Here is a 25,586-nt window from a genome sequence, read left to right as displayed (position 1 = left end):
TTTCACATATGAGTGAGATCTCTGACTGGCTTATTTCGCCCCCTGGTGGTTAGCACACGTCTTAGCAACCAGTTGTTCAGTTGTTCCAGTTGTTATGCCGTTTGGTCTATTTACATATTAGCCTTTTATTATATAGGATGGTATCTGTAATAACACCCCTTATTATTGTGATTTTGGTAATTTGTGTCTTCAAAGACAATGGTAATATTGTCTTTTGAATTGTCCTTTACATATAATATTGCTTAATTAAATTTTTTTTGTCATTGGCAGCTTTGGGAATAATGCTAATAATGATGATAGCATTCTCTATCACTCTTAACTTTAGTGGGAATTTAATGTTTCATCATTAGAATGTATTGGGGTAGATATCCATTATCATGTTATAGGATAATCTTTTTATTCCTAGTTTATTAAGAGATTTTGTAAGGACAACATATTTAGTTTTATTTAGTGACTTTTTAGTTATTTCTTGAGATGGACAGTTTTTTCTTCTGACCTTTTAAGTTGATAAATAATTTTCTATTATGAAGACCGTGCACTTCTGGAAAAACTGTAGTTAATTTAATATTGTTGATTTTGATAATATTGTATTTAGGATTTTTATATTTTCTTTTCCTTTTTTTTTTTTTTTTAAGAGAGAGAGAGAAAGGGAAAGAGAGGGAAACATCCACTTATTTATGCATCCATTGGTTGATTCTTGTATGTACCCTAACTGGGCATCGAACTCACAACCTTGGTATTTCAGGTCGATGCTTTAACCAACTGAGCTACCTGGCCAGGGCTATTTATATTTTTATGCAAATGATCTGTAGGTTTTTTTTTTTTTTATTGGATTTTGGTATTAAACTTATGATCTAGTTCCCTCCTTTTATTTCCTGCCCTCCCTCTTTTTCTCTGTCATCCTTCTCTACAGTTATTAAGTTCAGAGCACTATATACTTATCCTTGTTACTTACTCTAAGGCTAATTTACTTGTTAGTCTTTATTTAGGAGGCATAATCTTATAAATCTAATTTTTCTACTTGAGTGCATTTGTTTTTAACTAATAAGTTGTAGTCTGGGCTGTTACTCAGACATCTTAGGCTAGTTCTTCTGTGGTTTTGTTTGTTGTAGATTTCTGCTTCGTTAATGTATTCTTGTACACTCCTATTGCTTTAAAGAAGGATTTTCTCTTTTTAAAATTTTTATTTTGTACATTAAAGTTTCTAGAAGTATTACATTTATTATAATTTACTATAATTTGCCCAGTCCCAAAATATTGGTGAAATAAGTGCTGAATTTCTAGTCACGGTTAAAGCTTAGACACTTTTACATGTTATAAGTGTAGTAACATAGTTCACAGTTATCTAAACCATGTTACTATTATACAAACATATTATTAGTATCACTGGCCTGATTCTTAAAGCCCCCATTCCATACATAGATACACAGTAGTTTTTACAATGATTATATTAGAAGGTAATGGCTGCATATTTCTATATATGACTATAACTAGATCGCAGAAATGATGTGGGGATTCTAACTACTTAACTAAATGGTGGTTAGTGTTTTATTTGGTTACTTTCTTTTTTATTCCACTCTCCTTCCATCCCTCTCCTCCATTGTTTATATAAACTTTTTTTTCTTTAATTAAACCCAGTTATTTTCTTTGTTATACCAAACTCATTAGTCTGCCATTGGCTAGTTTTTCTTTCTTTTTTTTTTTTTAAAGTTGATCTTTTTTTTTTTAAAAAAATATATTTTATTGATTTTTTACAAAGAGGAAGGGAGAGAGATAGAGAGTTAGAAACATCGATGAGAGAGAAACATCGATCAGCTGCCTCCTGCACATCTCCTACTGGAGATGTGCCCGCAACCCAGGTACATGCCCTTGACCGGAATCGAACCTGGGACCTTTCAGTCCGCAAGCCGACACTCTATCCACTGAGCCAAACCGGTTTCGGCTAGTTTTTCTTTTTTTGGTTTGTTCTCCTTTCTTGTGAAAACTTAACTTAGACTCTACTAATTGTCTTATCTCACTTTCTCTGCTTTTGTATTTTTCATTATTTAAAATTCTTTTTTATTATTATTATTATTCCTTTTGGCACTTCCAAATAATTTCTTTTTCTTTTGAAACTGTACCCAATTCTAAACTTGTAGGTAATTTTCTCACTGTTTTTATTAGTATGATTATTTAGAAGTTTTCTGAGGCCTCCAAATCAGGAACATTTTGTAAATGTTTAGTAAGTGTTGATTAACATCATTGGGGACAGTTTTACTTAATACTTTAACATGTATAATTCAGAATGGTGTTGATTTTATTGTAGTGGTCATATAGTAGATAAGTATTTTATGTCAGTATTTCTGAGGTACTGCATTTATTTCCTAAATTTTGTCTCATTGGAAAACAAGCCTGTGTCTACAGTTTACTTCAAGTTTGTGAAATTAAAGACTTTTTTATGTCCTAAAATTGTGCTAGTAGTGTCTCATAGCATGCTAGGGCCAATTCAGCAGGGCCAGTAAAAGTAAATGCTTAAAGTGGAGAGAAACCATTTGCCTAATATACTACTACTAGAGGCCCAGTGCACAAAAATTTGTGCACTCAGCGGGGGAAGGGGTTCCTCAGCCTGGCCTGTGCCCTCTCGCAGTCTGGGACCCCTCGGTGGATGACAACCTGTTGGCTTAGGCCCGCTCCCCTGGGGGATTGGGCCTAAGCTGGCAGTCAGATGTCCCCCTTAGGGGAGCAGGCCTAAGCTGCAGTCGGACATCCTTAGTGCTGCTGAGGAGGCAGGAGAGGCTCCCATCACCACCGCTGTACTGGCAGTCGTCAGCCTGGCTTGTGGCTGAGCAGAGCTCCCCCTGTGGGAGCGCACTGACCACCAGGGGGCAACTCCTGCATTGAGCATCTGCCCCCTGGTGGTCAGTGTGTGTCATAGTGACCAGTCATTCCCAGTCGTTCTGCTGTTAGGGTCAATTTGCATATTACCCTTTTATTATATAGGATAGAGGCCTAGTGCATGGGTGGGGGCTGGCTGGTTTGCCCTGAAGGGTGTCCTGGATCAGGGTGGGGGTCCCCACTGGGGTGCCTGGCCAGCCTGGGTGAGGGGCTGATGGCTGTTTGCAGGCTGGTCAACCCCCCCCACCCCCCCAGTGGGGACTCTCACCCCATGGAGGTTTGGCCAGCCTGGATGAGGGGCTGATTGCTGTTTTCAGGCTTGCCACACCCCCTTTAGGTTGGGTGGTCCCCATTGGGGTGCCTGGCCAGTCTGGGTGAGGGGCTGAGGGCCATTTTCAGGCTGGCCAAGCCCCCCCCCCCCCCCCGGCGACGGAAGCTTCCAGCCTCTCCTTTCTATCTTTTTTTCTTTTTATTCTGGGATTTATTTACTTTCTATAATTGAAACTTTGTAGCCTTGAGAGGAGCTCAGAGCGGCCAGGGCCGGCAGGAGGGAAGCTTGGCTTCCTCCATCGCCAGGAGCAACCCAAGCCTCCTGCTCGCTCCAGCTCTGTGGCCACGGCCAGCTGAAAGCAGGTATCTGGGGTTTATTTACCTTCTATAATTGAAACTTTGTTGCTTTGAGTGGAGCTCAGAGCCAGCCGCGGCAGGCGGGAAGCTTGGCTTCTTCCATCATTGGGACAACCAAGCCTCCTGCTTGCTCCAGCTCCGTGGCTGCAGGCCGCCATCTTGGTTGGGTTAATTTGCTTATAGTCACTCTGATTGGCTGGTGGGCATGGCTTAAGGCATAGCAAAGGTACGGTCAATTTGCATGTTTGTCTTTTATTAGTGTAGACAAAGATTTACTTAGGAAGAAGGTTAAAATAAATAGATTTGAAAGAAGTCTGATAAGACTCATGCTCAAATTTGTGAGGTTTCTATGTTAGTTTAGAAGTAGGAGTTCCTGCTACCTGCTTTTGTGAAGTCTAAGAGAATGGTATTTATATTTTAAAGTGATTGAAAAATAATAAAAAGAAGAGGAATACTTTGTGATATGAGAAAAAGGAAATTCAAATTTCAAAGTATTAAATAAAGTTTTATTGGAACACAGCCATATATTTACTTATGTATTGTCATAAGTGCTTTTGCATTTCAGCATCAGAGTTGAGTAATTACAAGTCTGTATGGCCCACAAAGTGTAAAACATTTAGTATATAACCCTTTACAAAAAATATTTGTTGATCCCTAGTTTAGAGCCTCTTATTTAGTTAACATATTTTCCATTCCACAATTAAGAATAAACAGAATATCCTTCACTTCCTCAGAATTTACATGTATATATTATTTCTTTCAACGTATAGGTTTAAATTCCATTAAACCGTTTGAAATATGTAATTATTTAAATGGGCCATTTTGGCTGCTAACAATGAATATGTTTTTTCTAAATTGCTTCACTTGTAATTAATCATGGGCTTTTATTTAAAGTATGTACAGAGTATACTTATGTGCTATTTAAAGATTAATAATACAAGCACATTGGAGATACAACTTTTGAGTTGATCAAATAGGTTTGCATTGCTATATAGATTTAAAGCTTTTTTAAAACGAATTCTTTTTTTGGTAGGTGGGTGATGACATGTTTTACTGCTGTAATTGAGCCAATGTCATGTAACAATGGTCTTTTGTTATAAAATGTTTTATTGTTTAAAACATTTGGACACATTATTTTTTTCTTGAGACTTTCCACAGAAATACAGTTAGCTTAACTTTTTTTGCTTGAGACTAGTTCATGGGAATAAACTAGTTGTAAATGTAACAGGGAATTCTGAAGTGTGTCCACTCAGCCAAAAAATTGGAAGGATGGCCTTCCTTATTTTGTCAGTGTTTGCTGTGTAGTGGAAAGACCAAAGTAGGATGAAAGAACTTAGGGATAGATTAATTGGAACTGATCTCTTGGTGGAAGAGGAGCATTTGATTGGCAGCAGGTGATCTGGGATCAGAATTTAGGGGGATTTGGAATCTAAATGACTGGGTGACCTCTAAAGAAGAGGTCATGTGTAACCATGCTAATAACCGTGTGTGTGTGTGTGTGTGTGTGTGTGTGTGTATTTATTTTTATTTATTTTAAATACTGAGAGGGTGAGACTGCCCTTGCACTTCAGTTTAGTATTTCTCTTTGGATTTTTTTCTATCTTATCTGTCACTACTGGTGTATTGTAAATTAATGTACAGAAGCATCTCAATAAGGACTAATTTTTAAGTCCAGAGTGACTAGTAGGGTTTTAGCTTTTTTTAAAAAATAGGTGTTCTGTTAATTTTTAGAGAGAGAGGAAGGGAGGGGAGAGAGAGATAGAAACACCAATGAGAAACATCAGCATTGATTGGCTATCTCCAGCATGCCCCCTGCTGGAGATCAAGCCCGCAACCCAGGCATGTGCCCTGACTGGGAATCAAACTGATGACTCCTCGGTACATTGGTTGACGTTCAACCACTGGGCCACACTGGCTAGGCAGAGTTTTAGCTTTTGATGCCTGGATGCATTTGTTTCAAATAGGTCTCTGAGTGAATCCTTAAAAACTTTAAAATAGGCATACCTTTCCGCCATGCACTTTCCGCCCAAATAGATATGTGTTTTTTTGTTTTTTGTTTTTTCCTGCATTGAAAACACCTAGGGCAATTCCTGTGACAACCTGTACAGGTATGGCAAAGAACTAATTAGCACACTAATTAGTCTCTTCTTTGATTTTGTACAATTTGATTTTATCTTATTAATAACAGTAAGAGGCTTAGCCTTTAATTTTTAAAACTCCTAGCCTCCTTCTGAGAGAGCACGAACTAATAGGAAACAGGTCGATGTGGATTCTCTAATTATAATTCAAAAGTTTTTTCATCTCATTTTATTCTTTCTATTTTTCGATTGTACTTTATTTTTAACTAATTTTAAATAGTTTTCCCCATTAAAAATGTAAATGTTCATTTTCTAAAAATTGGAAAGTAGAGGAAAGTAAAAGGAAAAACTCATAGCTGTCCTACTAAGTGAAAAATTGCTATTTTGGTATATTTCCTTTGAATCAGTCTTCTATGTACTTCTACCCTCAGTTGCGAGACCCTATGATCTGCAATATACATTCACTTAATATAATAGGTGCAAAAGATGCAATGTTTGCACTGAGGGGATTCAAAGTTTAATATCCTTAAAAAGGTATTTTTGAAAATTAATTTTCTATTATAGAAGAAACGTATAATTATTGTCGAAGCTCAGGTTTCCAAGTCATCCAATTTCCTTCATTATTTTTATAGATATAACCACTATTACCAGCTTGTTTATAATTTTTTCTATGGTTGTGCACAAATATCTATGGTTTATATTTGTGTATATAGAAAATATATGGTTTCCTTTTAATATAAAAACTGTTACACAGTACCTGCAATTTGTTTTTTTCACTCAATATGTTTGAATATACAGGTCCATCTTAGTCTTTTAAACTGCTATGTAGTATTTTGTTTTATTGATATACCATAATTTTGCATTTTCCTATTGATAGCAGATTTCCGACTTCTTTCTATTACAGACAGTGCTGGAACTATTTGTATATGCCTCCTCATTAAAATGTGCAACTGGGTCCTAACCATTTTGGCTCAGTGGATAAAGTGTTGGCCTGCGGACTGAAGGGTCCCAGGTTTGATTCCGGTCAAGGGCATGTACCTTGGTTGCGGGCACATCCCCAGTGGGGAGTGTGCAGGAGGCAGGCAGCTGATTGATGTTTTTCTCTCATCGATGTTTCTAACTCTCTATCCCTCTCCCTTCCTCTCTGTAAAAAATCAATAAAATATATTTAAAAAAAAATAAGATATGCAACTGGCCTGGCCGGTGTGGTTCTGTGGTTGGGTGTCAACCTATGAACCAGGAGTTAGTTCACAGTTCAATTTCCTGTCAGGGCACATGCCTGGCTGTGGACTCAATCCCCAGTAGGGGGTGTGCAGGATGCAGTCGATCAATGATTCTCTTTCATCATTGGTGGTTCTATATCTCTCTCTCCCTTCCCCTTCCTCTCTGAAATCAATAAAAATATATTTTAAAAATGTGCAACTAAGGCAGAAACTAAATGTTTCTCTAAGGCAGTTAAGGGAAGTGGAATTAGTAGATCATAGGGAATATATGGTTACTTAACCTTGAAATTGAATCATTCATATTGCTCTCAAAGTTGGACCTTATAGCAGTTTATTCAGTATCCCTCCTCTCCCACTTTATCTGTTGTTATTGTTTAACATTTTATTTTACCCTTGTTAAATCCATCAAATTTTATTATTTTACATAGAAATATGTGATTCAGTTTACATGCATTTTTACCATATTCTTTCCTCACTATCTCTTCTTTAATCTGACTGTCCTTCTGAGATCATTTTCCTTCTTCCTGAAGAACATTTTGACAGATTCCTTTAGTGGAGGTCTTTTACTGGTAAACAGGCTATATTTTTGTTTATTTGTTTTAATTTAGCCTTATGATTTTATCAATTATTTAAAAAATGTATTATAGACATTTTTAAGCATGCACAAAAATAGACCAAATAGTACAATAAAATCCAGTTATTTCCATCCCTCAGTTTCTGTAGTTATGGACACTTGGGACACTTTGAAAGTTTCATCTCTTTCCCATTCTGTGCTTCCTTTCCTGCTGAAATATCACATCACGAAGTCTATAATTACTTATGAATATTTCTCCTGTAAAAGAGCTTTAAAGAAAATAAATGCAATACTTCTGTCATACTTAATAATAATTCTTTAATATCATCTAATATCCAGTCCATGTGAAAACCTGAGTTATCATAAAAAATGCTGTTTTATTATTTTACTCTCATTAAGAGTTACTGCTTTTTTAGGAGCACAATTGTAGGTTGACAGTAATTTTCTCTCAGTATCTTGAATATAAGTCATTCCCTTATGGCTTCAGTTGTTGCCATTAAGAAGTCCACTGTAATTCTAATAATTATAATTCCATTGCGTGAAGGGTCCTTTTCATTATATCTGATTTTAAGATTCTTTAGTGTTTTGCGCTTTTACTCTCTTGTGTCTGGTAGGTTTGTTGATCTTGGGTATATGTGCTTTCTGGGTCTGGGGGTTATTTGTAACCATTCTGGGAAATTTGCAGCTATTATCTCTATTAAGACTTTGAAAAAAGTAAGAAGTATATATTCAGAAAAAATATAAAACATGTACAGTTTTATTATGAAGCAAACATCTTTGTAACCACCCTCCAGGTTAAAATAGAACATTTCACTGAACATGGGAATCCCCTCTGAGGGTTTGTGGGGAGAGCATGGATCCCAGCCTCACCTTTGTCAAGAGGGTGGGGGGAGGGGTCTCTCTATGGAGGCTCTCTGTGGAGGCCCAGGCCCCTCTGGCTCCCCATGAGCAGCTGCCAGGCATGGTACAATCTGCATCTCTGTCTGGCCCACCACCCACCTCTGGTCTGTGCCACTCTGATCCTGCTGCTTCTTGGCCTTCCTGGCCTGGTCTTGAGGCTTCCTTCTCACTCACAGGACTGACTTCAAAGCGGTGACATCTCTCAGGACTAGGTCTCTGTCTTGAGATCTTTTGGGCAGCTGACTGTGTGCCTGTGACTAGGACAGTCACAAGGAAGTGGTGTGGGTCTCATGTCGTTAGCTTGCTGACCACCTTGAACTTCGGAGATGGTCCAGACAGGATTAAGACCCAGACATTCCAAGCCTAGGTCCTGGGGAGTCAGATGGAATTGAAAGGATCTTCTGCAGGAGAGCTGGTCCTCATTACAGGAAGGATGACCACAGAAAGAACCCTAGGAATCTGCCTGTATTTGAGTGCTGCTCCAGGACTCCTGCCCTCCAGCAAGCCACCCATATCCTGCTTGGAGGAGGGAGCAGGAAATGCCACCCTAAGCCCTAGGACGGCTGAGGATTGTGTCAGGATCTGGAGCCAAAAAGGCTTTGGGCTCACCAAACTGCTCACCTTGGAGGAGCTGGCTCTGTGTAGCTCTAGGGTACTGGTTTGACCTTCTCCCTCCTCCTCTTCTATGGCCTTCTCTGCTTCTTTACTGCTGTGTGCTTCTACCCATGCCAGGAGTCCTACTGCTTTAGAACCCGGGCCTAAGGGTACTGGCCTATGGCCTGCCCTAGTTCCTGTCGTGTTCTGACTGCTGCAGCCACTTGCTTGAGACAGAAAATGAGGCACCTCTATGCCAGGCTAAGATGCTATGATTTGACACTGTAGGCCATGGGGGCCACTAGTGCTGAGTAGAAGAGTGGAGAAGAGAGACCAGTTCTTTCTTAGATATGAGCAGACTGGGAAAGGAATACTTTCCGGCCCCAGGCAGATCCTGGGATCCTGAAGCCACCTCATTTGGGATGAGTGCCAGTACCTATCTCTAGTTGTCACTTCCTCTGCTCTTTCCTCAATTTCTACAGTCATTCCAGAGCTTCCCCCAAGGGCTCTCTCACCTGCCCTGTTATTTTAATTTTATTTTTTCTCCAGGTATGAATCAACTTCTCAAGCCTTGGGTCTGAGTTGGATGGGATGTTATAGAAAGTGGAGAGCTAGAATGTGGGGGAAAATAAGAGGATTTTTTTTTTTTTTTTTTTGCCCAATGTTGCCCAGTGTGTGTATTGGGAATTGGACTGAGGTAGGAATTTTAGAGTAGACTGGTTCTGGAGGTTTGGGGGACTTTTCCTTGTTGTCATAGAGCATGGGTTACTGCAGCTATTCCCACGGTTGGACCTTGGCTTTGGAAAACACCTGGTTTTGATCCCAGCTCTGCCACCATATACGTATGAAGCTAGTTGAGAGAGTGAGGTGGGTTTGGTGATGGCAGTGCTTTGAAAAAAAATTTAAAAAGGAAAAAATATAGAACATTTCAGGTACCTCAGAATACCCCTTTACCACCAATGCACTTTTGGTCCATAACCCTCTCCCTTTTACCATAAGGCATTCGCTGTTCTGATATTTGTCATTTTCCCTGCATCCCTAAAATATAGCTTTCTTTTATCTGTTAAAATTTATATGACCACATTATATTCTTCTTCTTGCTTCCTTTGTTCAACATTATGTTTGTGAGATTCATGTATTTTGTGTAGCTATAGTTGTTAATTTTTATACAGACATTATTTCTTTAAATATTTTTCTTTTAGTATTCCCATTATGTGTATGTTGATGTATTTAATGGTGTTTTACATTTCTGAAGCTTCGTTCATTTTTCTTTATTCTTTTTTCCTGTTTTTGGACTGTATAATCTATATTAATCTGCCACCATCTATTTTACTAGTTCGTTCTTTTGCCAGTTAAAACATACTGTTGAGCCTCTCTAGTGACTTTATTTCAGTTGTTATACTTCCCAACTCCACAATTTCCATTTGTTTTTTTATTTAAAAAATATCTTTTTATTGAAATTCTCTATTTGATGTGACATTTTTATTGTACATTCCTTTACTACTTTAATCATGGTTTCTTTTAGTTCTTTGAACATACTTAAAATGGTTCCTTTGAAGTCTTTGTGTGTTAAATCCAACATATGGTGTCTCTCACAGGCAGTTTCTATTGCCTGCTTTCTTCTTGGTGTATATGGGTTATACTTTCCTGGTTTTTTTTGCATGGCTTGCAATTTCTGGTTGAAAACGACATTTTATTTTATGTAGCAACTGTGGGTACTGGTCTCCTATCCCTCCCAGGGCTTGTTACTGTCATTTGCTTATTTGTTTAGTGACTTCTTAGATTAATTTAGTGACATCTATTCCCCTTTTGCAATGTTGAGCATCTGGTATTGATCCTGGAGGGTGCAGACTTGGATATGCCCACATGCACCTTAGGATGACAGTGTTTTTGGCAGGGTTCTCTTCCACTTCCACTGTCTCTTTCCTTGACCACACCCAGATAGATGTTAATTGCCAGCTAACTGCTTCCTTGTTTTCAACTATGCCCTAGGACAGTGATGGCGAACCTATTAGACACACGTGTCACCTTGACACGTGAACTCATTTTTTTGGTTGATTTTTCTTTGTTAAATGGCATTCAAATATATAAAATAAATATCAAAAATATACATCGTTGTTTTACTGTGGTTGCAAATATCAAAAAATTTCTATATGTGACAGGACACCAGAGTTAAGTTAGGGTTTTTCAAAATGCTGACATGCCGAGCTCAAAAGGTTCGCCATTACTGCCCTAGGACACAAATTGCTTCTCAACTTGATCCAAAAAAATTTGAGCTCACTTGCAGGGATAGTTCTTGAGGTCAGACTTTGAAATTTATTCTGACCCTAGGAGGACTCATACTAGTTGTGTTGCTTATTCCCTGATTCTGCTTATTCGCTCCTGCAGACGAGCTGGTTTACGGTTTAGCCTGCGTCTGATTATCCTCCCAGTTGCCCTTCATCACAAGCTTCTTGGTTTTGAGATTGCCTTTAGGCCTGAACTTTACACTCTACTGCAGTGGTTCTCAACCTTCCTAATGCCGTGACCCTTTAATATAGTTCCTCATGTTGTGGTGACCCCCAACCATAAAATTATTTTTGTTGCTACTTCATAACTGTAATTTTGCTACTGTTAGGAATCGTAATGTAAATATCTGATATGCAGGATGTATTTTCATTGTTACAAATTGAACATAATTAAGGCATAGTGATTCATCACAAAAACAAGTTGTAATTATATATGTATTTTCCGATGGTCTTAGGGAACCCCTGTGAAAGGGTTGTTCAACCCCGAAAGGGGTCGCGACCCACAGGTTGAGAACCGCTGCTCTATAGCATATGAAGTCTTCCTTTGGAAGAGATTCAGAGCTGTTTTAAGCCTACTTCACCTTCCTGGCAAAATCTCTTGCTCTGGCTGACTCTGGAGTTGGATAGTGGGATAGTGGTGCACTTTCCACTCCATGTGACAGATACCCCCAGTTCTACCGAACACTTACTGGAGTGGTTGGTGTGCAGTAGCCTCAAGTCTTGTTTTGCCTTTCCTGGTATTGGAGCCATGCTTTACAAAGTACTTGGGTGAAAGGCAGTCTAGGTCTTGGTATTTTCAACATGCAGTAGCATCATAGGGCTTCTTTCCCGTGAGGGACAGTTGGGTGAAAGAAGGGAGCCCCCATCTATCGGCTGCACTTACCTGGAATTTAGCTTTAGTGTCAGGTAGCTTTGGGTAGGATGAGAAATACTGATGTCCTGCCATTACTGGCAACGTAGCTTTCTGACTGATAGCTATGGTGAAAGGGCACTCTAAATTTTGGCTGCACCATTCTGGAGTGGAGTTTCAGTTTCACTGAGCTGAGAAGAGGGAGGGAAGGAGAAAGGGAAAGAACAGGTTTTAGTTCAAATACCGTATAATCTTGATGTTTTTCTTGAATTTTAATAGAGTTTCTTGAATAAATGTTTCTTCATTTGCCTTAGGCCTTTAGGATCATTTCCAGATACTTTAAATGGTTGGTTTTAAGTAATTTTCACCCATTTCTCTGGGGAATGGGTTCTTAGAACTTTTTACTGTCAAGCTGCAAGTGGAACAAAGAGAGATTTTTTGAAAATATAAGTCAAACCTATGCCATTTCTCTGTTTAAAACTCTCTGGCCCTCTTCCTTTATTTCACAAAGGAAGGCAAACTTGTTCTAGTGGCCTATGATGAATCCTTACAAGATCCTGGACCCCTCACATCTCTGTCCTTATCTCAAACTGTTCTTTCCCTTCCTTATTCTGTGCCAGCCACTCTGAATTTCCTGTTCTTTAAGCACTTCAGGCATGTCCGCTCCGTGGGGCCTCCTGACTGACTCCTTCATATCTGGGTCTGTTCTTTTCTCAGATATTTGCACAGCTTACGCAAGTACCTCCTTTAAATGTGAACTTTTCTTGAAACCTGCTCCAACTGGCCCATTTAAATTGGAATTGCCCAATTAAAAGTTAGGCAGTAGGGCTGAGATTTTTGTTTGTTATGGTTGACTAATGTATTCCAAAGACCTAGACTAGAATTTGAAACATAGTAAGAGTTTTATTGAATCACTGAATGAAGATAAAAAAAAGAAAAAAGAACTGTTAGAGGGGCAAAAACCTTCATTGGCCAACTATCTAACTTTACTAATAAAATTAGAACCTGTTTATATAGATGGAATAATATGTGTTATTTACTAGATACGATTAGAACAACCAGTTAGCTTTCTTGATAAGAGAGGCTAAATGTGCGAAAAATCCCCCCCCCCCCCCCCCGGCTATTTAACCCTGTCCGTCCTCCTTTAAAAGACTAATCATTGTTAAGTACCCATTAAATGATAACTCCTCATTCTCCTGACCTCAGCCCTTGGTAATGTCTACTTTCTCTGTCAGTTAATTTGCCTACTTTAGATGACTCATTATCAGTAGAATCATGATATTTGTCTTTTTGTGACTAATTTTATTTAGCATTATGTTTTCAAGGCTCATCCATATTGTAGCTTGTATCTGAATTTCATTCTTTTTATGGCTGAATAATATTTTATTGTATATATATACTACATTTTGTTTATCCATTCATCTGTTGACAGACACGGGTTGTTTCTGCTTTTGGCTATTGGAAATAATGCTGCTATGCATATTGGTGTACAATATGCATAGCAGCATTATTAAATATCTGTTAAGAGACCCTTCTCTCAATTCCTTCTGTATATACCTGAAAGTGGAATTGCTGGATCTTATGCTAATTCTATATATAGCTTTTTGAGGAACCACCAAACTGTTTTGTACAGAGGCTGCAGTACTTTAAATTTTTTTACTATGTTTTTATACTTATCTTTTTTTTAAAAAATATATATTTTATTGATTTTTTGCAGAGAGGAAGGGAGAGAGATAGAGAGTCAGAAACATCGATGAGAGAGAAACATCGATCAGCTGCCCCCTGCACATCTCCCACTGGGGATGTGCCCGCAACCCAAGTACATGCCCTTGACCGGAATCGAACCTGGGACCTTTCAGTCCGCAAGCCGACGCTCTATCCACTGAGCCAAACCGGTTTCGGCTATACTTATCTTTTGAACAGTGTCTTAAGCAAAAGTCATGTATACAGCAATTTATGAGTGATAAAGAATTTTTTAATATGATTTTGAGTATATGATTTTTACTTTTACTTACTACATGGTATGTGAGATTTTTGGTGATTCAGGAACATTATTATGTATGTCAGAATTTATACTGTGTTATGGTATTAGTTGCAGGTGATATATTGCAGATAATGAGGTAGAAATTTCATGTAGAATTTAAGTTTTTGAAAAAGTAATGTAATTTTTACTTTTTGAACATTTGTGCTTTATACACAAGGATAATGTAGTAATGACTTCAGTTATCATAATTTCTATCTTACCATATTGGAAAGGGCATGGGTTTTTAAGTTGACTATCTTACTTCCAATTTGTGTCTTTAACACTTACTTAAAGGCTGGGTCACCCTTTGGCCTCAGTTGTCTTTCATAAGGGGGTAGTATGTTTTTACCAAGTCATTGTGAGGATTAATTGTATACATGAAAAGGAACTATTTTTTTGGGCAAAATCAATTACCAAATCAAAAATGAATCACTTCTGTGCTATCACCCTCATACCTCATCCAGAAAGTCATTGACTTTACTTCCCTTTTTCCATTTAAAATCATCTTTTATTTCTGTGCCTTGTACCTTATTGTATTCTGTGTCTTACTGTTTCAACTCATTGTTTTATTTTAATATTAGTTAACTAGCTTTTGTAAGAAAAATTATCCTTCCCTAAATGAAAATCTTGGCAAAGATATTTGGAAGGGAGAGAGTTGATTTCAAAGTTTATTTTAAAAGCTTAGTTCAATGGGGTTACATAAAGGAAATTTCTCTCTACTTGAAATTCCATTAAATTTTGTGCCTCTTAGTTTTTTTTCAGATGAATAAATTGAGTCTTAGAGCTTTTGAGTGTCTTCCAGAATCATACAGACACTTAGTGGAAGAGATGAGACAGAAGTCAGTTTTTTTCCTTGGTGTTCCAGTGTTTCCACCACATCAGACTTCTCTCCTATATTTGACCAGTTGTGTGATGGATGGCATTTGGCTACTGGCTTGCATGGCATCTCTCCATGGTGCTAGAAGTGTACAAAATGTATTTGGTTTTGTGTTAACCACCTTAAGGGACTTCTTGCTAGTTTGTCTTTATTATTTTTCCTTTTATCCCTCTAAACTGGAAGATTCATCCCCTTCCCAACTTTTTTAAAACTAAAAGAGCAATTAAAAAGCATAGCCTTAATATGTCATTTTTAATTTATAGTAATTTACTTTCTAGAAAGCTTTTCAATTCATAAACTTCGTATATTGTTTCCTTTCCAGCATCCCATAAATTACTTCACTTAAAACTCTAATAAGCTGTGGTTACATAAATAAAATGTTATAATCAAAAGTATATTAGAAGTGTAGACAGCACCCCTCAATTTATTTTAGTTTAGTTTCCTGTTGGTGGAACCAGTGTTTGAGTCTGTATTTTCTATAGGTAAGCTTTTGGATATTCAAGTTGGAGGAGCATTAGATTGGCTCTAGACCCCTCATTTTATATATGAGGAAACTGATAGTGGCAAAACTGGGTCTGTAAACCAAGACGCCTTAATTGTTTATAAATACATATGCCCGCCCTTCCTTTTTTCCTTCCTTCCTTCCTTCCTTCCTTCCTTCCTTCCTTCCTTCCTTCCTTCCTTCCTTCCTTCCTTCCTTCCTTCCTTCCTTCCTCTCTTTCAGTATAGTTTATTGATTTTTTTTAGAGAGAAGAAAGGAGAGAAAGAGAAACAGTGATGTGAGAGAACAACATCAACATCAGTCGGCTGCCTCCTGCATGCCTCCTACTCAGGGGATAGAGCCCGCAACCCTGGCATGTGCCCCTGACGGGGAATCAAACCGGCAACCTCCTTGTGCATGGGATGACACCCAACCAACTGAGCCACACTAGCCAGGGTCCATTTCTTTGTTTTTAAATATTTTTATTTTGAAATAATTATAGGAAGATATTTCATTTCATTTTCTGCTAATTATTAACAAAAGTCATATTTAATTTTCCTAAATGAGATGAAAGTAATTTCTCTTTTTTAAGTTGGCCATTTGAATGGCAAAAATGATGTTTGTTGTAACAATTCAGATAATACAGATTTTTCAAAAAATAACTTAGTAGCCGAAGCCGGTTTGGCTCAGTGGATAGAGCGTTGGCCTGCGGACTGAGGGGTCCCGGGTTCGATTCCGGTCAGGGGCATGTACCTTGGTTGCGGGCACATCCCCAGTAGGAGATGTGCGGGAGGCGGCTTATCGATGTTTCTCTCTCATTGATGTTTCTGACTCTCTATCTTTCTCCCTTCCTCTCTGTAAAAAATCAATAAAATATATTTAAAAAAAAAATAACTTAGTAGTCTACTTTCCTCCATTTTGTCTTTTGTGATATGGCAACAGTTTGGTGTATAACCTTTCAAGTGCTTTATTTTTTTAGAGAAATAAATCAAGTATGTTAGTCTCCAACTTACTTTTCAATAAAAAAAACTGCATAATAGACATCTTCTGATTCAACACACACATATCTACCTTATTATAGCTATATAATTATTTACATAATGATTTCCCAACTGATTGTTTGCAGTTTTCTACTTGGATGAACAATGCTGTAAAACATATCAGAATACTTGGTGCACATGTGTGAGTATGTAGGACAGATTCTTAGGTGGTATAAGAAAGTGGTTTGTAATACAGATTATGGGGTTGACTTCATGGAATGAATCCAGGTTGCACCACCAAATAGCTGTGCAATTTAAGGCAAGGTATTCATTGTGTTCCCATTTCTTCTTAACACCTTTCGTACCGCTCAGGAGTTTTCTCGTGTTTCGTGCGCCATCTGTTAAGGACCGCTCACAAGTGTTCTCGTTTTCACGCCCATGGAAAAAGGAGCGAATCTAGATACTTACGTAAATTTTGTTTGGTCCCTCTTCATAGAGGAAAATGTTTCACGCAGTACCATACGTTAAAAAAGTACTAGGAACTTTAATTGTTTAATTGTTTTTGTAAATAAAAATGTTATAATTATTGAAAAACAACACCTAAAGTGCATTATGATTATTTAAATAATGTGCAGTTTGCCCGAAAACGTGCGGTCCCTGGCATATGTCTTAGAGATTTCTATGTGGTGCGAAAGGTGTTAAGGAAGAGGAACGTAGATCAGTGATAATTTCTACTTTGTGGGGAGAGTAACTTCTTTGGCAGGCTGGTGGGGAAAATGCTGTCTTACTGGTTATAAACTAAAAAGGTTGATCACCATTTCATATATTGTAATCATTTATAATTCTTGTGAACTCATATTCTGTTCTCATTTTTTTTTCTTTTGACTTATTTACCGTTTAAAAATTGCTTTACACAATATCTTTAATTATTTCGGATACTGGCCCTTTATTACATATAGTGTATATATCCTTTACTCTGTTACTTGCCTTTAATTTTATGTGTTTTTTTCCCCATGTTGCTAAGTTGATCGTATATCTTTATTTTAGGGCAGGGGTGGGCAACCCCTGGCATGCGTGCCAGACATGGCATGCCAGTAACTTTTGCTGGCACGCGAAACTCTCTCTTATAATCTTCCATTTATAATTTTTTTCTTAATATCAACTTTTTATTTTTCAGATAAATTCAGTGTAGGTGCATCTTAGATAAATAAATAATTTTACATAACAAGTTATCTTAAAGACCATAGACATGGATTGACAAGAGAGGGGAAGAGCAATTTTTATGCCTCTGCCTTAACTCTCCATGCCTTCCTAGATCCGACCAGTGTTTTGGTTTCATCCACATATGCTTGTGAATCTTTGTTCTCAGTGATGAATTTTGTTAAGTCTCATAATAGGAGTAGCCTGACGGATGAAAGTAGTAGCTCGTGCATATCTCTGAAGGTCACGAAATATAAACCTGATGTAAAATCTCTGTCATCAGTGATGCAGCAGCAAAAGTCCCACTGATAATATCAAACGGAGTCATAAAGTTTTCTGTCGGACTATCAGTGTACATGTATACATTAAAGAATAAATGTATTTTTCTCATCATATACTGTGTTTTTGTCGCTCAAATGAATTTTATTATTTCTTCAAGGTTCTTCACATACGTACACCTTAAGAGATATCAAGTAGGCGTAACATGTTCTCAAAAAATTAGGGGTGGCACGCAGAAGAATTTTGAGTCAGATTTTGCTGGTTTTGGCACGCACTCACAAAAAGGTTGCTCACCCCTGTTTTAGGGCTTCTGAATTTCTGTTTTTGCTTAGGAAGACCTTCTGTATCCCAATATTTGGAAAATTGTATGATTTTTTTTTCTTCTAACACTTTAATAGTTTATTTCAATGTATATTTCTTTAGGCAGATCATTTGGGATTTATTTTGATGGTAGTGTGACATATATACTGTTTTTTATTTTATTTTAAATATGTTTTTATTGACTTCAGGGAGAGGAGCGAGAGAAACATTAATGATGATAGAGAATCATTGATCAGCTGCCTCCTGCACACCCGCTACTGGAGATCAGGGCATGTTCCCTGACCGAGAGTCAAACCATGACCTCCTGGTTTATGGGGTTGATGCTCAATCACTGGGCCACACTAGCCGGGCAGTACTGTCTTTTTTTTTTCTTAAAGTACATCAACCAGTATCCTCTTACTGCTTATTTTTTTAAAAATATTTTTATTGACTTCAGGAGGAAGGGAGAGAGAGAGAGGGATAGAAACATCAATGATGAGAGAGAATCATTGATAGGTTGCCTCCTGCACGCCCCCTACTGGGTATCGAGCCTGCAACCCTGGCATATACCGTTGATCTGAATCAAACCCAGGCCCCTTCAGTCCACTGAGCCAAACCAGCTAGGACCTGTTACTGCTTATTAATTGGTCATCCTTGCCATATTGATTTGTAATGTCACTTTTATCAAATATTAAAGTTTATAAATTTATGGTTCTTTTTCTAGATTTTAAAATTTATTTTCTTTGACCTTTTGTTCATATTTGTACCAATATCAAATTATTTAAATTATTGTAGCTTTGTAGTACAGTTCAATATCTGATAGTTCAAATGCCCATATTTTTCCCACCACACCCCCAGAAGTTTCAAAGCAACTCTCATGCATTTTTATTCTTTCATGTCAACTTTAGAATCATTTTGTCAAATTATGTAAAGCAAAACCAAACCTTTGTTATTTTGATAGGGATTGCATTGTTATATTTTGGAGGTTATAATTTTTTAAACCGAAAATAGTGATTCCATCCTAATGTTTTGAGAATGGCTTTAACCTAAATTTAAATTGTTACCTAAACTTTTCAACTCTGTATAATCTAAAAAGATACATTATTGCCCGGCTGGTGTGGCTTAGTGGTTGAGTGTCAACCCATGAAACAGGAGGTCACTGTTCGATTCCAGGTCAGGGCATATTCCCAGGTTGTGGGCTCGATCCCTAGTAGGGGGCATGCAGGAGCCAGCGATCAATGATTCTCTCATTATTGATATTTCTATGTCTCGCTCTCTCTCCCTCTCCCTTCCTCTCTGAAATCAATAAAAATATTTTTTAACATACAATATTTAATTTTTATTGGGTTGTTTAATATGTGTCTATTCTCCCAGAAGTTTTCATTGACATATTATACATATTTAATTGTAAGCAGTTAGATTGCATGGCATTTTTAAATTACTCTAGCCTTTGTTTTCTTTGGTAAGGATTTGATACTAACATGTGATTTTGGATGACTGAGCCTTTTTTTTTTCCATTAGGCTTATTTTGTAAATTGTGATACATTTTAGATATCTTGCTCCTTTAGTTATGTGGCAGTATTATGTATTACTAATGTTTAGGACAAGGATAAGACAGACCGTTTACTCTGTGTTTTAATGCCAAAGATGCTTCTATATATTACTTATTCCCCTAAAATGTGATATGATTACTATGAGGTTAGTAATAAATATTTTGTCTAGAAAAAAGAAAGTTATTTTGTTTTTTAGTTAAATTCAAAAAGTTGCCCAGCTGGGATGGCTCAGTGGTTGAGTGTCAACCTACCAATGAGGAGGTCACGGTTTGTTTCCTTGTTCAGGGCATGTGCCCTGATTGCAGGCTCAATCCCCAGTGGGGAAAGTGCAGGAGGAAGCCAATTAATAATTCTTTTTTTATCATTGATGTTCCTATTTCTCTCTCCCTCTCCCTTCCTTTCTGAAATCAATAAAAATATATTTAAAACACAACAACACACACAAAAAAACCCCAAAAGTTAATAATGCCAGGTTTTTTCTCTTGCAAAAAATTTCAGGATTCCATTCTGAAATCTATTCTGAGATGATAGCAAAGATTGATCTGATTAAGATTTTTAATAAATGATTATTGACTGTTGAAAATCCTATTTTTTCCAGTAGTAAACAGTATATTTTGTTTCTTCTCATGCAGGTCTTTGAAGTTCTACATTTTAATTATCAGTGCTGAACTTATTTCTCCCTTAAGTTATTATAAACTTTTGCTGCTGTTTAATAAACGTGAAGATGTCTCGCAGTCCTGATGCGAAGGAAGACCCTGTGGAATGTCCTCTTTGCATGGAGCCCTTGGAGATAGATGATATCAATTTTTTCCCTTGCACCTGTGGCTACCAGATTTGCCGATTTTGTTGGCATCGAATTCGCACTGATGAAAATGGGCTTTGTCCTGCATGTAGAAAGGTAAATACTTAAATAATTTTTGTACATGTATGAGTAAGTAAATTCTTGGCTTTGTTGTTTCCTAAGTATATGACTTTGGTTAAGTCACATAACCTCTTGGTTGACCTTCAGTTTGTCTGCTTAAGAGGATTAGGAGTAGAGAGACAAAGAATTTAGATAGGATGGTATAAAATTGGAAAAACACATTCAGTAGTACATCTGTGAGGGATATACTTTAATTTTCAGTACAGAATAGGAGAAAAGTCTTGGTTCAGAAAGTAACTCATTTCTTGAGTCCTTATGATAATTCTAGGTTGATAATGCTATCCCCATTGTACACGTAAGGAAACTGTGCCTTTGAAGAAACTTTTCCATAGACATTAACTAGTGGTAATGGGTTTGTGATTCAAATACGTCTTTTGAGTCTCTTCTAACTCTTTAAAAAAAAATCTGTGATTTGGCTGGCCAGTGTTGCTTAGTGGTTGAGTGTTGACTTATGAACCAGGAGGTCATGATTTGATTCTCGGTCAGAGCACATGCCCAGTTTGTGGGCTTAATCCCCAGTAGGGGGTGAGTAGGAGGCAGCCTATCAGTGATTATTTCTCATCATTGATGTTTCTATCTCTCCCTTTCCTTTCCTCTCTGAAATAAAATATATATATTAAAAAAAATTTTAATATGATTTTTAATATTTTCTGGGTTTTGTTGTTTTAATAAGCAGGTGGTGCGACAGAGTATAGTAAATGATCTATTAGGGTGAGTAGGATCGCTGCATTTCTGTTTTGAAGGACTTTATTTGTGACCTTAGTGCTTCATGCAATTATTTATTTTTGCCTTCTCTTTAATGTCTGTATGATTTAAACCTTTATTTCTATGTAGCCATTTGAAAGAGCTCTTATGTTAATTACTACCAGATTTTGAGGAAGCAGAAATGTGTTTTAGATACCTACATTATTTTAAAAAAAAATTTTATTTTCCTTACCAGAGGAATTTTATTTTAGAAGGCAGTACATTATCTAGCTTTTAAAAAAGTATAGTGGTCATGTAATATACATTACATGAATGTAAAACAAGTCTACTTAAGTGTTAATATAGTGTATATGTATACATATACACACACATATATATAGTATATATAACATGTAATAGATATTTATAATGTATATTTAATGTATATTATTTCATTTTTTAAAATAAAATCTTAACATTAGCTTTGGTTAAAATCTATAATAAATTTGTGGTAATGGGTTTAAAATATTCAGTCATATTTTATAAATTGGTTCCTGGTCATTGCACAAGAAGATGATCATATTGAACTATTTTGTTGAAAGTGGTATCTTTCAGGATAACCCAAGACTCTAGAGCTGTGAATGTGATTGACTTCATGACATTTCTCTCTCTCTCTCTCTCTTTTCCTTTCTATGGTTATGAAGTAGAGTCTTAATAAAAGACCAATTGTTAAATTGTCATTAGACAAAAATCAGTTATTTGGGGAAATGGCAAAGAAATTCATTTCAATTTTAAGGGATTACCTAGAATTACCTCATATCCTTAGAAAGTGGAGAAAAAAATAGAATAAATTAAAGATTAAAATAAAACTAACCTTAGCAAAGCTGGTTATCAATAAAGTGTGTCTTCCTGGGAGAACGAGGGAGTGTGAGGAATATGAATGAAAAAAGGCCATTGGGATCAATTTTAATAAAGAAGCATTAGCTAAAAAACGTATTCAGGAGAAACTGCTGGAAAACAAAAAGGTAAAAATAGCGGTGCTTCAATATCCTATGAAAAATATCGGTGTAGTTGTTTGAGGATGGGGTTTGAGCAGCATATTAGTCCAGCCCAACTTTTACACCACATGGGAGAGAAAATGCTCTCTAGCTGGAACATTGATTATAAATTTGGGATAGAAATACCCTAGAGGAACTTGGGTTGCCTATGGTCAGAAGATGAATTACTGACATACCCTGTCCAGGAATTTCTCCTCTGTACAGTCATGAAAGAGCATCCTGTAGTAAACAAATAGCATTTATAGACTGATTGACAGAATTCTCACATGTAAACATGTACAACAAATAAGAGTCAGCAGACATTTCAGAAAAACCAACATTATGAAAGAGAAGCACAAAAATCATTAAATAAAAGAACTTAATATAAGTAAACAAAAAAACACACCTTTAAAAGTGTCATTGGTACTTCTCAAAGAGGTAAGAGAAAATGACATATTCATGTAGAAAGAACATTTTTTAAAAGTATATTTAGAGATCTTGAAAATGAATAATCTTATAGATGGGCTGAAGAACAGAATGTATATATTTCAAGATTAGATTAGTAAATTGGAAGATGGTGTTGAGTATTTTCTTGCAGGATATAGTACAAAAAATAAAAAAAGAGAAAGCATGAAAGAAAAGTGAAGCAACACAAAAGATCTATTGGTTCTAATCTGCTAACAGAAGTTTCAGAAGCAGTGAACTAAGAATGGATAGGGAGAAATAAAGAACTAAAGTAGAAAATTTCTCATGATGAAAAGTAGTTGTCTTTAAAAGGGCTCTGTGAGTATGAAGCAAGATGACTGAAAAAGATCAACAACTGTTTACATAATTATGAAATTTTATTTTTATGTATTTACTTATTTTAATTGTGAAATTTTAGAGTATCGAGAATAATGACAAATTTCTAAAGATTTGTGAGAGAGAAATACATGACTACAAAGGAAGAAGAATAAAATGATACCAGATTTTTTGTTATACAACCATAGAAAAGAAAATGACTGAGAAATTTGTGTTTCCAAATTTTTGAGTGACAATAACTTTGAATAAAGAATTCTCAGTTTCAGATGTGAAAGCATAATAAAACATTTTTCAGACATACAAAGATTCATAAAGTTTAGTCTTCTTTTGCAGGACAAGTAGAAGTATTGAGGATGACTGCAATGTTTAGAAGAATTGAGGATTGACTGCAAGGTTTGGACTGAGCAGCTAGAAGTAAAATATAGCCATTAACTGAGATGGGGAAGACTACAATAAGAATAGGCCTTTTGAGAAGATCAGGAACTCAGTTTGATATTTAAGTTTGAGATTCCTAGTAGAAATCTAATTGAATATGTTGAATAGACGGGAATATTCAAGTTTGTTTCTGATATAGAGATATAAATTTGGGAGTTATCAACAAATAGAATTTTATTTCTAAAACTAGAGGCCCGGTACATGGATTTGTGCACTGGTGGTGGTGGTGGGGACGTGTGGCCTGCTGTGGGTGTGCTGCTCATTTCAGCTGAGCAGCTGTGGACCTGCCCTCTGAGCAGCTGCTGGATGAGGAAATTAGTCTGAGCTGACATTTCGGGGTAATGTCTTGGGTAAAGGCATGTTCTGTGTCCTGGAGGAATCTGGCGGAGAGCTTTGCATCCCAAAGCCACTCAGTGAATGTCCTTGATGTGTGATGCCAGGTCGGTGACACCATCGGGGATGTTCAGGGCAGCCGTGCTCCAGGATCCTCAGCCGTCAAGACAGCCTCCCCAGGGGGTCCACAGTCACGTCCCCTCTTGCCATCTGCTAATGCCAGCTCCCCGTGCTCTTTCTGGAACACATCTTAGAAGGCCTGCATCAGCTGGTGGGGTCAGGCCAGAGTCTGGATTGTCTCAGGTATTTGATAGGTGCAGAGACTCGGCCTCACCCTGGGCCTGCTAGCTCCTGCTCCTGTTGTGGGATCAGCTGCTCACTCCGGTCAGCCGAGCGGCACTCCCACTGTGGGAGTGCACTGACCACCAGGGGGCAGCTCCTGCATTGAGCTGTGAATAGACAGGAACATTTGCGCCATAGCGACTGGTCGACTATTCGTTCTGCCATTCGTTTGCTGGGCTTTTATATATATAGATAATGATTCTTGATGAGATCATAAGAAAGAGAGGGTCAGTAGAAAAGGTGAGAGATTTTCTAAGGATGAGTACCAAGGCTCTCCAACATTTATAGAAAAAATCCATATAGAAAAAATATTAGATGACCTCCTTTTGGGTCTCCAAGTTATAATCTTTAACTGAGTCATTCATTCATTCATTCATTCATTCATTCATTCATTCATTTATTGGGGTGGGTAGTGTTAAAAAGAACCCAGGAGTAAATTTTCAAAGTTTTTGTTGTTGTTGTAGGCTTAGTGGAACCACAGCTTCCAGACTCCTTCATCTCTTGACTACCAGACCTTGCTTGTATCTGTCTCATGGCTGGAGTGGGGCAAGGAAAGCAGAAAATGTAGTCCACACACAGAGTCTGAGAGACTGAGACCTGGCTTAGCCTTGCCAGAGACTGTGCTGAGCACTAAGCACAGTATTTGTGAAGCTGCCTGTTTTAGGGACCAGCAAGTATTTATTTCTCTTGAGACCAGTCTCAGTGCTTGTATTAACACAGAGGAAAACCATCTGGGTTGATAGAAGCCTGGAGAGGACCACGAAGCTACCATTTACTTCAGTCCAACTCTGCAGGGAGAGAGCCTATAGAAGCGACTTTAGAATGCCAAATTGGCATGATTAAATAAACTTGGAGATGTAGGAAGGGGGCTCCTGATTTTGGCTCACAAGGTGAATCCTGCCTGTTTGCAGAAAGGGCCTCTCTGCTTTAATAGCTTTTAAAAACAGAGAGATGGCAGGTTTTAAAAACCAAGATTGTTTAGTGTTTCTGTTTGGTGCTAGTTGTTGAGCCTAATGGAATCAAAAGGACATTAGTGCTTTCTTAAATAATGGCATAGGCTACCTGGTGTTTCTTTAGACTGTCTGTGTATACCGTTTTAGTGCAGCATTTCTGAGAAAAATACCTGGTGGAGATAGCAGATGTGGGAACACAGGTGGTATACTGACATAGCATCATACAACATTGACTCACATGGAAACCAGAGACTGTCCAAATAAATGAAAACCTTAGTAAAGGTATTATTATTTTAATCTCAGAAATAGTAAAAGATATTGCATTCATGAAACAGCAGCAGGATAGTATTAAACATTTAATGAACAATAAGCATCATG

General features: G+C 37.3%; 1 protein-coding gene and 1 pseudogene across 11 annotated transcripts in view; both read left to right on the top strand.

Annotated features, from left to right (window-relative positions):
* The window catches only part of CNOT4 (CCR4-NOT transcription complex subunit 4), a 160,973-nt gene that overhangs the window by 54,091 nt on the left and 81,296 nt on the right, over window positions 1–25,586 (top strand). For all 11 annotated transcript variants that reach the window (XM_059711875.1, XM_059711874.1, XM_059711872.1 and 8 more), the window contains exon 2: window positions 20,334–20,599. In XM_059711875.1, the coding sequence (XP_059567858.1) occupies window positions 20,426–20,599 (174 nt within the window). In that variant the 5' untranslated portion in view covers window positions 20,334–20,425. The remainder of the gene's footprint in view (window positions 1–20,333; window positions 20,600–25,586) is intronic.
* On the top strand, window positions 6,785–10,847 carry LOC132242791 (insulin-like growth factor-binding protein 3 receptor; annotated as a pseudogene).

This window comes from Myotis daubentonii, chromosome 10, assembly GCF_963259705.1.
Source record: "Myotis daubentonii chromosome 10, mMyoDau2.1, whole genome shotgun sequence".
Classification (NCBI taxonomy): Eukaryota; Metazoa; Chordata; class Mammalia; order Chiroptera; family Vespertilionidae; genus Myotis; species Myotis daubentonii.
This window is presented reverse-complemented; position numbering and strand designations above follow the sequence as displayed.